The following is a 16,041-nucleotide window of genomic DNA, read 5'->3' as shown; positions in this document are numbered from 1 at the left end:
TCACCGTGTGCACATCACAAAAGCAGAAATATAAAGTAACGATAAAGTAATCAAGTGTGCACACACGTTTTGAAACGGTCTTTTAAGCCAGTGTAGGAAAGATAACCATCCACTGTCATTTACATCCATGTCTGACTGCATCAACTATCTGTCATTTCTGGCCATTTTGTCCTTGAATCTGTACAGCTACCCTCTTGAAAAGTATTCTCTACTCATTTGAGGTTTGTAGTCTTGACAAGGGCGAGTGAGACATCGAGCCATATGAGTAAGCATTAAACTAGGCATTCCTGTGTTTCATTGTGTGCTTCCCCCGCTCTTAACAACCTGGAGACTGCGCAGAAAGCGTCGGGAAAAAGTGCATGTGCAAGCAGAAAAGACAAAGTTCATAGAGCCGAGGTGCAGGATGTCCCGTTAAGGAGAAAAAAAATCCTCCAGAGGAGCAGAGGCAACACAAGCTGACGGACTGAAAGGACTGCAACCCAGAGCGAACGACATTTACCACACCTTAAGTATTGTTAACGAGTGAAAATGGGCTTTCCGACGATATTTAGTTGTCGTCGGATTGTTCTTAAAGTGTTTTTGGTTCAATTTATCGCCTTTCAAGCAACATATGCAGCCCCTTCGCCTATTATCAGGTTTCCTGGAGACGATACACCCAAAACAGACAAAGAAGTTGCTTTGGTAAGTTTATTGTGTGTTTTTCCTACAGCTAAGAATTAATTGGGTCAGTCAGTTGTGAAGGACAGTTTTTACTCTTGAAGTTGAAGAAGTGAGCAAATGGGAAAGAGTTAAAACTTGATTTTTCCAACAATTTTATAGAAATGCTTTGTTCTAGAAAAGTTAACCATTTTGATATTTTTCTCCTCCCAGCACTATCTGAACAAGTTTTATGGATGCCCACAAGACAGATGTAACCTTATGGTGCTTAAGGACACCTTAAAGAAAATGCAAAAGTTCTTCTCTCTCCAAGAAACTGGAGAGATTGATGCCAAAACAGTGGACATCATGAAAAAGCCCCGCTGTGGCGTCCCAGATGTGGCCAATTACAACTTCTTCCACAGGAAACCCATGTGGCAGAAGAAGGATATCACCTACAGGTCAGAGCATTAACATAACTTACACATTTTTGAATTATCCTGCAGTGTGAAAGTGTTAAAGTGAATCCTGCAACAGGCAGTTTGTTTGGATTTTAGCAAGATGGTCCATGAGAAAAGTAATAACATTAAAACTGTATCCAATAGTATAGCTTTTTTAGACATAAGGCATATAAGGACATCATATAGAAAGTTTGTCAATTACAGAAATGTAAAATAGCTTAACCCCCCCCCCCCCCCGAAAAAAACTGCCACTAAATCAAACCATATGTATTAAGAAGAGTATTAGGATCAAGTCTGAGTCACACAATAACATCAGTTTGAATTTAATTCCACAGTACTGTTTGATGAGTGCAGAAAAGTAAAAATACATGCCCAGCCTGTTTGGTTTGAGACATGGACCACAGTTTGGCCCTGCCTTAATCCCCCCAACCCTCCCATCAACATCCAGCCCCCCTGCCCCCACCCCCATCCACACAGTACTGAAGCGCTTGCATCTTGTGTCTTGCTAACACCAGCATTCCTACACAGTATGTGTCAGGTCTTTTGTTTGTGTTCTGTTTGAGGTTTAGAACAATGTGGAATTGGTTTATTTATATCAGTGGTTTTGTGTGCCCCGATCATTCCAGCCCGTCTGCCTGTGTGTTTGTAAGGAAGACTGCAAGCCAAAGACAATAACAGCTAGGAGATCTTAGACTTTAAGAAAAGGACTGTGTGGGAAGTATAACAGGGTTTGTGGCTGAACACTGTTTCAGGAAGCATTTTCACCAAATGATTCATAGCCTGTTATTGGCTGCCTTCAGCTGGATTCTTTTCCATGATTTCAAGAAAGGGAACAAAGATCTCGAGATTGCTCTACATGCTTTGCTTTGAAAACTAGCCCGTGACTATCCTGATTGCATGTGATTGTGTGAATTGTTTGTCCTAAACTGATTTTCCATTCACTCTGCAGAATCCTTGGATACACTCCTGATCTTGATGAGGAAGTGATAAATGATGCTTTCTTCAGAGCCTTCAAAGTATGGAGTGATGTCACCCCACTCACATTCAACCGCATTATGGACGGAGAGGCTGACATCATGATTAATTTTGGCCGCAATGGTATGCCATGTATAGACAAATGTATTAATTCAGTATATAGTAGATACTGTACATAATATTTTTCAAAATGTTGCATTAAAAAGAGCAAATTGCAGTAAATTGAATTACAAGTTACCACTATGGCACTCCTTTGGCAGTGCAGTCAGGTGAGGCTCTTCTCTAGTCCCACGGACACTAACTTCACCTAGCAGATTCATACCATGCAACCTAAAATTCATTTAAAAAAAAGATTCATTTTATCGTAATGATATCATTTCTACAGTGTCTCAGTGTCCCATAAAAAAACGCAAATTTCTCCCATTTCCTGATGTCTTGTGTTGGAATTTTGGAAACAGTGCAGGAAGGGAGTTTGAGATTAAAACTGAAAGATGTTTTCCACAAGGATTATCTAAGCACTCTGCTAACCAAGTTATGACTAAGTGAAGTTGCATTCTTTCAGGAGGATAAATAGACTCCAAGTTACAAAAACAGCTGAACAGAAGTTCAGTTCCTTGTTGACGGATGGTGAAGGAGCAATAACACACATGTTATTACAGCCACACCCCACCAGCTTATATTTTACACTTTATAAAATAATGGGAATTGTAGTCGTAGCAGAGATTAGTAGAGTCTTTCCAATGAAAACAACCATTAAATATTTACTGTCGGTGTAATGATACGTATCTCTCTCGTCTGACCAGAGTTAACCCTGTCAAGAATCCAGTAATTAGAATGGAACACAAACAGAAACCAGCCACTGCAGAAGATGTGAAGCAGTTGTTTTAGAAACAAAAATATTAAGGAATATTTTTGATATTTTAACACACAAGCACAAATGTCAGAAATGTTTTCACTCTGTTGTTTTTGGTTATTTTTATTTCTTCTTGTAACTAGCCTTGCCCACCACTTACTGACTAATAAGCTATTTCCGTACTGGATGCCAGCAGCAAAAAGAAAAAAAATCTCTGACACAATGATGTCATCAACAGAACATGGAGATGGTTACCCCTTCGATGGCAAAGATGGCCTCTTGGCTCATGCCTTTGCTCCAGGGCCAGGAATTGGGGGAGACTCTCACTTCGATGATGATGAGCAGTGGACGCTTGGAGAGGGACAAGGTAAAACAGAAACGAACCTACTTAAAAAAAACAATTTTAAAGCCTTCACTATTTATCACTAAAACTATTTGTGATTGGTGGAGCAGTAGCATAATATTTTTATACATTTATTCAAAGTACAGGTGACATGCAGTACAGTGTCAGATGTGTTGACAGTACATTCCTACATTGATGTCAACAGTGATAACACTAATTTGATTTTCAAATACTTTGTTTTGATTGTCTGAACTTTCTGGCACTCAGTATGACAAACCTCAGCCATCTGGAAGCTGAATAAAAAAAACTCTGTTGCACACATTTGTAATTGCACACACTGACCCAGATAGGTTCATGTATTTCCTGTAATTTAGATCCTCGTCTGAATTTACCAAAAGATTTAGATTACTTCTTTACTAAAGAAGTAATCTAAATCTTTTGATAAACCTGATAAACCTAAATAAACCTATTTTCTCCAACCTCACGGTGCCAAAGAAGTCTCACAACACTTTTGTTATCATATCAATGCGTTTGCAAGATTTATCCCATTCACTAAAAATCATATGTGCTATAAATTCCATCTGTTTTTCTCATATTCTAGGAGTCTACTTGTTGCTATTTTGTTCAAATCAATATGAAAATCAACCTGCAGGAACTCAAAACTTGACATAGACAGGCAATCTGGGATATTGAACAAAATTATGGTTTTGGAAAATGTTTGACAGTAATATATGAATGTTTTACAGTAAATTAGTTATAATATGGTCCATAATCTTTTCGACAGTGGTGAAGGCGAAGTTCGGCAATGCTGATGGAGAGTTCTGTAAATTCCCCTTCCTGTTCATGGGCACTGAGTACAACAGCTGTACATCTCAGGGCCGTGATGATGGCTTCCTGTGGTGCTCCACCACTTACAACTTTGATGACGATGGCAAATATGGCTTCTGCCCCCATGAGTGTGAGTTTACCTTCTTATTCCTTTTTGACCTAACAATGTAGCATTGCAATTTGTGTCATTTAGAAGTCTTCCTTTAACACATTTTGCAGCACTCCGTCTGTATAGATTTGTAATACTGTGGCCCCACTCAACCTGCAGGGCTGGTGTCTTGTCCTGCTTGTATCTTACAACACCAGAAAAACATGCAGTAGTTTAATTTATTCACACTGGCCAAGCAATACTTCATATCAAATTATTCATATCAATATTCCAATCTGCTGCTTTTGGACAGAAAGAAAGTAGGTTGGAAAGTATGCCAGGAAAGTGTTGTTTTTTTTGTTTGGAGTGGATTATGGAATATTTCTTTCCAAGTTACTGCCCCACTTTAGAACTGGGCTTTGTCAAACATTTTGTTTATCTGTGTTATGTTGCTGTCCATGGTACTAACATGATCACATGCCTATTACAGCTAACTGCCAAAGTACACATGTACAAAGTTGTTTTATATGATGAGAACATGAGTGAGGCAAGTTTGTACTGGGGCTGCCTGTTCTGTCAAGCTTTTACACTGATGCAAAAAAAAACCAAAAGATCTACTCCACCTATTTTCATATTTCTTGTTTCTGTTTTTCTCTGAGCGCCTTTGTCTTACATCATCACTGAAGGGTCAGAGAGTTTTAGTTGCTTGCAATGATCATGTAGGAATATGAGCGGATTCTTTGTTTCACATTTAAAGATGTAAAAATGTACTGTGTATAATGTTATGAGTTTTCTATAACACTTCTTTGTATTTGTCGATATTTGTTTTACAGTACTCTTTACTCTGGGCGGAAACGGCGATGGTTCTCCATGTAAATTCCCCTTCACCTTTCAGGGAGAGAAATATGATGGATGCACCACTCAGGGCAGAGATGATGGGTATCGCTGGTGTGCCACTACAGAGGACTATGACCGTGACAAATCCTTTGGCTTCTGCCCTGAGACTGGTAGGTGGTGTCATATATCAGTTATGTCAGACTATTCTTTTCACACAATAGGACACTACCTAGTGCTTCAAGGAAAACGTTTCTGTTGTGCAGATATTCATATTTGTGTGCATACTAGCGTATACATTGTCCTTGATTATGTGTCCTGTTTATATTCAAGGAAATGCGCTTCTATAGATGCTTTGCGTTTTACTGGCAGGGTTTATATTGATGCACAGTGTATGGTGCCCTGCCGTGTGTTGGGCTCTACAGGAATGCTTTAGTTGGAGTTTTCAGTCTTGCTCGTGGTCTGCAGAATGGCTGTGAAAGTATTTTAATGTGCAGTGGCGGGGCTTATTTTCCATTCTGTCAGTGGGACTGGTTTTAGAGTTGAGGTAGTGTAAAAGAGAGGGAGAGAGACAGTGAGATAGACTGAGAGAGGTATGACCACTGGGGTTTTCATCTGGTTCTAATTGAGCAGGAATGTAGCTTTGTTGTAAAGCCTTGTGTGATAGCTTGTGCTGAATAACAAATGATTTTCTTAAATAAAAAAAAAAACAACAGATTGCCAGATTGAAAATGATCTTTCTTTGAAAGAAAATCAACTTGGGCGGGTGCTTCTTGGTAGTGTGCCTAGTAGATTAGTTATTGATGTCATGTGTATTGTGTCAGTGCTTTCATGATGCTGTTTTCAACATCATCTGCACTCGTTTCACAATATAATATAAACCAAATTTTACTTGAGAAATGTTGGCATATGAATGAGTTCATAAGACAGTGAAGTGAACTAAGTTCAATACACATTCCACTTTTACAGTTTTGCCTTTTGTTGCTTTCCAGCCATGTCAACAGTGGGAGGAAATTCAGAAGGAAGTCCCTGTGCCTTCCCCTTCACCTTCCTGGGAGACACCTATGAATCCTGTACCTCATCTGGACGCAGCGATGGCAAGATGTGGTGTGCCACCACCAAGAGTTACGATGACGACCGCAAGTGGGGTTTCTGTCCTGACCAAGGTATGGAGCAATGAAGGCATGGGCCAATAGTTTTTGTGGACAGTTCCTGCTATGGTGCTGGGAATAGCAGCCTGACTGGATTTGCCAGTAAAGACAATGCAGTCAATGAGTTCCAGAAAACAATGTATTAGTCACTGTCTTACCCTAACTTAAAGGAAATTCACAAGTAGCAAAATGAAGCAATAGGTCAGATGAGTTTAAACAACTGTGTGTCAATCTGAATAGTCCTGATATTTGAAATTGAAGTCATCTGTCCTTCCAAAGAAACTTATTTCTCTGTTATTATGGAAGCTCTTAAGGATGACTCTTATCTGATTTGTCAATCTTCAAATGTACTGTTTATAACAGGAAGATACTTCACTGTGTTGCATGTTTCCAGGCTACAGTTTGTTCCTGGTGGCAGCCCATGAGTTTGGTCATGCCCTTGGCTTGGAGCACTCTCAGGACCCCGGAGCATTGATGGCCCCCATTTACACCTTCACTAAAGACTTCAGACTTTCCCAGGATGATATCAAAGGCATCCAGGAGCTCTATGGTGAGATTAAATGTGATTTATGGCTTGTTTCCCAGACAGGGATTAAGCCTAATACAAGAATCAAAAAAAGAAAATGTGTGATTTTTCTAACAAGCCAGGAAAGATGAATGTGTGTAAAGTGTGTAATTACTCTCTTATTTACAGGTGTGCCAACAGGCAAACCTCTGCCTCCAACCCAGGGACCCGTCACTCCCATGGACATCTGCAAAGAGCCAGTTATCTTTGATGCTGTAGCACAGATCAGAGGAGAGACTTTCTTCTTCAAGGACAGGTAAGATCAGATCAGACAGGAAGTCCTAACATTATTTTGACCAGAACTGGACTTCAGCAAGTGTACATATGACAAATTAAGATCAAATGGATAGGAGCACCACCAATTAATCCATCCACAATCACATTTATTCCATGTTGTTTGAGTAAGCTGGCTCCAATGTTTTCATTAGCTCTAAACTATTGTGACGTCTTTTTAACTCTCGAAACTTGCGAGCACTGCAACATGACGATGATCTTTGGGGTGAACATGCTAACAAACTAATAACATCTTTATGACTTGTGCAATGAAAAGGGCAGCCGGCACAAGTTGGATTTCATAATCATTTCTTCAGTTTGACATGAGGTTTCCTGTTAATTATTGTTTCTCATATTGGAATCTTTTGCCACGTGAAGATTGCGGTTTACATGCTTGTTTTCTGATATGACAATTAGTTCAATGGATAAACAAGCTGTTCCGCTACTCATCCAGTTACAGTCAAAGCAGTCATTAGTCATAAACACTGTTTACACTCCTCCACAGGCGCCAGTGAATTGAAAGTCTTGTAAGCTTACTGTGTGTCTACTGGCTGACCCCATGAGGAAGAGGAGTTTCATGAAGCGCTGTGGTTTGGTTAACAGTCTTTGTGAGTCAGTGTATTTCCCGTTTGAAGGTGAACATATTCGTCACATCTGCTGAATTTTCTTACAAACAGATTTTCCAGGACATTCAATCAGAACAATGTGTGGTAGAAAAGAAACTGATACAAAATACAAATTACATCCTTGTTAGTTATGACATGTAAACGTCTCTAGCTATGCTGTGCAAGATCGACTCCTTGCAATTTCAAGGTCAACAGTGCTGTAGATCTGTCATGGCCGTTCTGGAAATGTGTCCAAAGCAAACAGACCAGCGGGCTGCTGTACCAAAGAGTCTAGTCTTTCAGTTAGCCTGGTTTTCCTCCCCGAGAACCTGGAGTTAGAAACTGGGAGAAACAAGCCACAATCCTGCTCACAAATCTTGCTTTAATACAGAATTACTTTTCACCTTGCTGTGGCTCTGTTCCACACATTTGCAGTGATCGGCGGTGCAGCACAGGAACTCACAGAGCGCTCTGTGGACCATGAAACTTTGGCCCGTTGTTTGGAAATCAATCTGGGCTGAAACTTTATTCTCTGTGGTTCATGATGCTTTAGTAGTCTTAAGATTTAGAACAATTATTTTGAACTATATAACAGGCAGATGTATGTACCTGATTATCGTCTGAATTGCTGATTTGCTTTTGTGGTATTGGTGGCTATAATATTCATTATATAATGTTCTATTTGATTCATAGGACTACGCCACTCTTTAGTTATTTGCAGCTGGGCCAATTTCAACGAATGTTTTAACTATCATAATCCAGAGCAATGGTTTTCAGCCAGAGAGTAAAGGCACATTGGTCTGCCATGTACAGTAGCTGAAATATGTCAGATATGTTGCATTTACTTGACTGAAATTCAGTTGACTTTTTGTATATTTACACTTTCTCAACATCAAAAAAACATTTGGCTTCACGTTTTGGCTATGTCCAGATGCTCACTGTGTTTGTTGGCTCTCCTGTGTAACTATACAAGTCTTTGTGCGATATTTTCAAGCAATTATTGATTTGATATGCCTTGAATTTCAGTTGCTACAGTATGTGAAAATATGTCAAAGTACCAGAAGACTAAGAACTGGTCTGAGGGTGAGGGAGAGAAATTGAGGACAGAGTATTCTCAAGGCACTGAAGTGAATGCACAGTACAGTATATCTCTCCAAAGTCTGAGATTAGTTAAGTTTCATTATGGTCCTGTTGCGTCTGACCTTCACAGAGACTTAATGAGTTGCCTGAAGGCCATGTCAGGTTTGTAAGCTGCAGAGCTCTGGTACAAGCCAAGTTATATAACTTCAAATAAAAAGTACTGACCTCTGGGCTCCAGGACTAATACACACTTAACTCTCCTATTTTAAAAGTGGGATTCCCCACCCTTTTCTCCCAGCTCAGCATATTTATGATATAGGACAAATCTTGTCTTGATGTAATGAGTAATACTTCTAGCACTCCCTGAGCTCAGCATAAAAGTGTGTCTTTCTGTCTGGAGAAAGCAATTATAAAGTCTGTCTCACAGAGACAGTTTGCCCAACCCACTGATTAAGTTCCTTTTGCATGTATGGCTGTATTTTTACTGAAGAAGTATTTTCAGTGGTCTGTTTCAAGTAACCCATGTGCATGTGTTTATATCTTAGCCTGTAGCAAACAAAAGCTTTTTCTAATAGACTGCATTTCCTTAAAGCAGGTCAGCCAAGGCACTGAAAAGTACTGGGAACTTCTTTAACTGCCAGGTGGCCTCTCTAACCAACTTGCAACCCTAGTAGATCTCCACTGGACAGAAAGGAGACTAGGGCATAGGATGTTTCATTGAATTTAAAGGTTAAGAGAGTGGGTTTTGCATCCGTTTACTGCAAATCACTTTACATTTTTACACATCTTTACACTTTACATTACTGCTAACAATTTTCTGCGGCATTATGTGATGTCGATTTTCATGTTTAAATTGTCTCCTAATTTAAAGACTTACAATACAATACATCGTGGCTGCAACATTTGATTTCAAAGTAGATTATTGTTGCATCATAAAGTAGTGCGGACCATTAAAATCAGCCTGCATTACCGCACTGTAATAACATCACTTTGATAACAACAAATGAAAGATAAATTGATTACCTTCTTGAAGCATTTATATTTTTACCATACAGAAAAAAATGGAACCCAATTGCAGCTTAGAAGGCAGAACAAAACAAGGAAAAACACATTCAGAAATCTAAAACACAGACAGTACCAATCAAAAGTTTGGACACATTTTCTCTTCAAGTGAATGGGAAGGTGTGTCCAAACCTTTGACTGGCGCTGTATGTAATTTGGCTATATCCTGCAAGTCTGTCCCTTTGACCAGCCACTATCACTGCAGTTATGCAGTACACTTAGGCAGATACATATATTTTTTATTTAATAGAGATAGGAAGTAAAGGCAGAAAAGACAGAGAGATGAGAGGATAACATTAGAAATATGATACAGAGTTCAAGCCCTCTGGATATTGTTGCTACACAATATGAACTTAGCTTACCAGAACACACAAAACAAAACAAAAAAATAATGCAATTTATTCTCGGCTAGTTACAAATTAATGTCTCCTTTTTCATTCCCACAAATGTACATTCTGTATGCTATTCATGTACAGTATGTTAGTGAAGTTTTATACTCATCTTCATTTTATCATTATCTCAACTCCTCTTTGCTATTGGCAGATCTTATTCTTTTTAGAAAATAGGTCAGTGGAAAAGAGTTTGGGAAGCTGTCGTTGTTGTGCAGCTGTGTATTGGAAATCCGGGCAAGATGGGTCTTGTTCCGCTGGCGTCTGCAGCCTTAGTCCTAACGAGAACCAGATGCTCATGAATCAGGCCATTGTGGCTGAATCGGCCAGTGAACACTTGCACTAAAACCCCCCTTATACACACATACACACACACACACACACTTCCCTCACTTCTTCTTCATCCCCCTCTGTCCCTCTTTCACTCACTCTCATTTCATCCCCAGCTCAACTACGTCACAATCACTCACCCACTCATTCTCTCTGTGCCAGGTTCCTGTTCAGGTCAGTCAACTTCAGAGGCAAGCCCAGCGGACCCACACTAGTGGCCACCTACTGGCCTGACCTGCCTCTCAAGATAGATGCTGCCTATGAAAACCCAGTGGAGGAAAAAACAGTCTTCTTCGCAGGTATGCTGAAGAAAACAAGGAACTGTAAAGAAACGTCTGATTTAGAGCTGAGCATTTATGTCAGATGAACTGTTCATATCATCCCTTTGCCTTTGTGGTGAGCAGACAAAACAGACAGTTCCACTTCTATGAGTAATGAAGAGGTGTCCTCACTCTTTTACCACTTGGATGCCTTTCCCTTAACGGTCAGCCATTTCTACTAACTGAAACATTAGGAGAAGCAGGAATGTTGGCTGAGCACTCCTCTGTGCGGTGTGCACTCTGGGGACACTTGAGATATTCCACAATACTTATTAGTGGTTCACAATACATTCTTTGCATTTTACTAATATGACAACCTTCCTGAATACTGATGAGATTTACATAACATATTTGTCAGCTTTGAAGATATTTAACAGCAGAGCTGGTTTGGCTTTTGGGGAAACTTGAAGTGATATGCAGTGCAGTCCATATTATAATATATTTGGTTCATAGATTTATAGGAAAATGGGATAACAACTTGAACAGACAGTTCTATGTTCAAATAAATACCTTGCATCAAGAAAACATGTCCTCTGTGTTATTAGCTGAAGTTCTACTTTCCTACTTATTCTTCTCTTCCAGGCAACGAGATGTGGGTCTACAAAGCAGATGACTTGGAGAAAGGCTACCCCAAGAGGCTCTCCAGCCTTGGCCTCCCCTCTGACCTGCAGCAAATTGACGCTGCCTTCAACTTCAGAAAGAATAGGAAGACTTACTTCTTTTCTGGGGACAAATTCTGGAGGTGAGGAGCAAAGCTTACACAACTACTTGCAAGCCTAAAACCTTTGTCTGACACACCCTAGCTTGCGCTTGTTTGTGTCATCACCTCTTATTACAGTGCTGGGCTACGTCTGGATCCATTTAGTGTTTAGTGTGACCTAAACTGCACTGTAAACCACAACAGCTCTGTTAACCCTTGCACAACACAGGAATTTATAGTGTTGACAGCTAACTGTTTTATATGTGTGTGTATGAGTGGGAGTTGTGAAATACTCATGAAAAGCTTATAATTGCACTTTAACGTGTATTTGTGAACAGATACGATGAAAATACAAAGAGAATGGACCCTGGCTTCCCCAAACTTATTGCTGATTCCTGGAATGGCATCCCAGATGGCATCGACTCTTCCTTCAGTCTTAATGGAATTGGTAAATCTTTTTCACTTTTTTGTTTTTTTTTTCTTTTACAAAATCTGTGGATTAAATGATTGGGTGTATTTGACATAGGTATTTGGCATCTATAGGTATTTAGAATAGTTATAAATGCATAAACTAAAGCCATCAGAGAATTAAAGAACTATAATTAAGTTTTAGCAGCATGGTCCTTTGCTACAAATTATACATATTAAACATTACTGGAAACAATTTTTCAAAGTGTACCATCATTGTCAACTGGATTTCAAGCCAAGTCATTACAGTATAATAATACAATGCTAACATGCTGAGGTTTAACAGATATAATATTTACCATTGTTACCATGTTAATTTCACATGTTAGAGTGCTAATGTTTGATAATCAGCACTAAACAAAAAGTACAGCTGAGGAGGGAATTTAATAAGTTTTACAGGTACTTAAACCAAAATACTGGACAAATTAAAAGTTTGACCTCATTAAGGATGCTAGAGGAATGTCATAGGAACACTGAAGTTATTATATTTCATCCTGAGAGGGACATGAATGTGTGTACCAAATTTCATGGAAATCCATCAAATAGTACTCAAACCACAATTGTCAATCTCACAGTGGGACTAGATGAACCACGGAAATGCCAAAGTTATGAAGTTTCATCGTCTGGGTTACCTGTACAAAACTGTGTACCAATCCATCCAGTAGATGTTGACATATTTCACTGGATAAGTGAAAACTTTGACCTGCTGGTAGCATTAGATGAAAAGTCATTAAAATGTTTCCTATATCTATACCTATATCTATATCTAAACCGAATTTAATGACAATCCATTTGATAGTTGTTGGAACATTTCGCTAAAAAACAAAAAAATTCAAACTCTTGGTGACACTTGAGGAAAAAGGGAATGATCAAATTCATAAGGCTTCATCCTCTGGGTCTGGACCAAATTGGTAAACCTACCAACTGACAGACCAATATTGCATAGCAATACTAGAAATTAACCAGTGACCACATCACTTTGTGACAACATGAAACAAATGTTACAGTAAGAGTTATATTTGCTGCTCTGGGAAGGGCTTACAATTTAGTGTAGAAATAAACCAACAATGATCCATCCTGCATCTACCCCTTTGTTTGAATCTTGAACAATAGCCGAGGGAAAGAGGATTTTGTAGAAATCGCCATGGTTCTTTGATCACAACATGGCTGGTGCTCTGCGTGCTACAGTAGTTGAGTGTCTGCAGACTGACATTCCTAGTTAGATTGCAGGCAAATCCAGTCAGCTCCATCTGCGAATCTGGCTCTGTGCCTCTGACAATAAAACTCCTCATATACCAGAACCAGTAAGCAGTGATGACGCCATCTAGCCAGAAATGAGCTCTTTAGAGGAATTGACTATACACAGAAAACAAGGAAGTAAATCAAGCCAAAGGGAGTAGTTCAGAAGTTAGGGAGTGATCTGTGGACTGATGTTGATAGAAGACAGTCAGAAGGAGAGATTTGCTTTATATCTCTTACACAAAGCTTTGATTCACTGTGAGTGAATAACACATGATAGTTTATGTGAAAGCCAGTATAAGGCTGTGAATTTTAGGCATGATACTGGTAAACTTCCTCTGAGACTGACACCGCCAGCCTCCTTGGGGTTAGAGGTGGTATTTAGATTTTTGTCTATGGCAAGCAACCAGGAATTTTTCCATTACTCTCCTAACATACACAGCACTGTAAGCATCACATAGCCCATTCCTGACACAGCGAACAAACATATTTATATAAAGCAAGTCTGTGCACCTCTACAGAGGTGCCTCTGTATGCTTCCTGATTAGCATAATTCAGTAAGAGGCTCAACACTGGTTTCTGCAGAAGCTGATTTGTAATTTGAATGCTTTTTACATTGATTGAAATTCATTATACTGTCTATATGATTTAACTGAAGCTTGATGATTTTACAGTTTTTACGTGCTAGTTTTCCCCTTGTTTTTGGAGAAATTTTTTTAATGCTATAAAAAATGGAAATTATATTTTCAGAATAGTATTTTAAACACAGTATGCACTCTGCTTGTCTTTACCAGATTACAGCTACTTCTTCAAAGGCAACCACTATTTCAAACTGGAGGACAGCAGCTTGAAGATTGTCAAGTTGGGTGAAATCACAAAGGACTGGCTTGGTTGTTGAGCATTTCCAAAATGTCTTGCAACTGGCTAATTCCTGCGATGACCTCATGAGGACATTGCTATAATATTGTACACAACTTGAGGTCGCCGCAGTGCACACTGTTGTATTTTTTTATCCTGGCAACTCTGCACGCTTCCGTGGGAGACATGTCCCTTCCAGCCTGTATAACCAGCCTCCAGCTTTGTAGAAAGGCACCTCTGGACCTTCTACACAGGCTGAACATAGGCAACTGGATATTTGCTATATTACTGTGTGATATTGAATTTTTATTTGTTATGCTGATGCAGATTTATTACTATGTGTACCCCCGGTTTTTTTGTTTTATAGTATTTTTGTTTGTTTGTTTTTAAAACTCAGACATCGGGTATGTCCACACTGCATTGAACGCAGTGCTATACTGTGCTGTGAGATATTGCCTTTTTATGCAAATTTGATTCTGTTATTAACCATATGAGGAATTCATGTTGGCTTAGAATAACTTACATGTCCAGTGTACTAAGTGCAGTTTTATAAATGTATCAGTTTTAATTAAGTAATTTTCTCATTGTTGTGCACTACATTTGAAAAAATGAATTTGCACAATGTGTCTGACCGAAAATGGTGCTTTAGAAATTGCTTTTTGCATATAGTCCTATATATCTATACACTTTATATTCTGTGTAACTATGTCTGATGGGACTACTTACTATCCTCTGGATGTTAGAAAGTAGTATTCGCAGGCACACATTATTCTCCATTTGGTTAGCACTTTGTATAGGACTATATATGGGAGCTGCACAATATGGAGTCCAAATGATTGTCATGGCAACTCCAACTTTGCATTTCCCTTCTTGACTAATGGTACAGAAAGATTAAAGGCACAGGTTGCCTGTAGAGGCTGTATAGGTTTGCTGCATGATGGAATCATGACAAGAGTACCGTAGTAGTATTGTTTAATAATCTTTTTTTTTTGTTTTTTTTGTTTTAATATTCTCCTCTCTTTCTTGGGATTTGACAATACAATCATTGTTTTCTGTTGTTTTTGTTTTTAATGCTTGTGCACTTTGTTACTGTCATCAATAAAGATGGTCAATATAATGTGTATCAGAGATAAACAGAAAGAACTCATATACACACAAAAAGAATTATTTGAATTTTATGGGCTTTCAGTCCAGCCCATGAACTCAACAAATACTAAATAACAGTGATGGAAGAAGTATTCAGATTTAGAGGAATATCAGAAATACTTGTTACAAGTAAAAACCCTGCATTGAAATTATTACTTAAGTTAAGGTATATAAGTATTATCAACACAATGTACATACTGTACTTGTATCAAATGAAGTGCCCATAATGCAGGTATTTGGACCCTGTCGGTAGTATTATTATTTTTAGTTGGGTTTTTTTTTTTTTAACATATATTATTTTATTATTAAGGCTGATACATCATGTAAACAGCATATTAATGTTGTAGGTGTAGTACTGTATTGCTGGGCATATTTAGTCTATATCTATAAAAATACATTTTATAAGATGAATCTTTTGTATGGAAAATCTTACTCTGCAAAGTAATAGCTGTAAAATAAATGTAGTGGTTTAAAAGGTACAATATTTTCTTCCAAAATGCAGAAGTAGCATAAAATGAAAATATTAGGGCTAGGCAAATTCTTACTTAAGAACAGTACTTTAGTAAATGTAGGCTATTTTCTACATGTGCTACTTTCCACAACTTCAAAATATCTGTTCAGGAGAGAGACATGGTGGACTGTTTCAAATGAGGATTTTATGTTATGAAACTGCGCCATCTTGTGGACATTTATGAGACTTTATAAACAAATATTGTGTTTGTACAGCATTTTATTCCCATGAAATCTGTGCTCATTCGCTAATTGTGCATAATAGCCTTGGTATCTTTGGAGCCATTTTCAGCTCAGATGGATAACATTTCTGTTTCTACAAGCAGA

General features: G+C 38.6%; 1 protein-coding gene across 1 annotated transcript; it reads left to right on the top strand.

Moving 5' to 3' along the window:
* Positions 1-353: 353 nt before the first annotated feature.
* mmp2 (matrix metallopeptidase 2) lies at positions 354-15,175 on the top strand. Its single transcript, XM_067594696.1, has 13 exons — positions 354-681; positions 871-1,097; positions 2,047-2,195; positions 3,164-3,292; positions 4,053-4,226; positions 5,018-5,191; positions 6,011-6,184; positions 6,564-6,719; positions 6,864-6,990; positions 10,636-10,772; positions 11,376-11,535; positions 11,832-11,941; positions 13,995-15,175. The coding sequence occupies exons 1-13, from the start codon at positions 529-531 to the stop codon at positions 14,096-14,098; spliced, it is 1,974 nt and encodes a 657-aa protein (XP_067450797.1). The 5' UTR covers positions 354-528; the 3' UTR covers positions 14,099-15,175.
* The last annotated feature ends 866 nt before the right edge of the window (positions 15,176-16,041 follow it).

The sequence above is a fragment of the Thunnus thynnus genome, chromosome 1 (genome assembly GCF_963924715.1).
Source record: "Thunnus thynnus chromosome 1, fThuThy2.1, whole genome shotgun sequence".
Lineage (NCBI taxonomy): Eukaryota > Metazoa > Chordata > Actinopteri > Scombriformes > Scombridae > Thunnus > Thunnus thynnus.
Note: the sequence above shows the minus strand (reverse complement) of the source record. Positions and strands in the feature narration are given on the sequence as shown.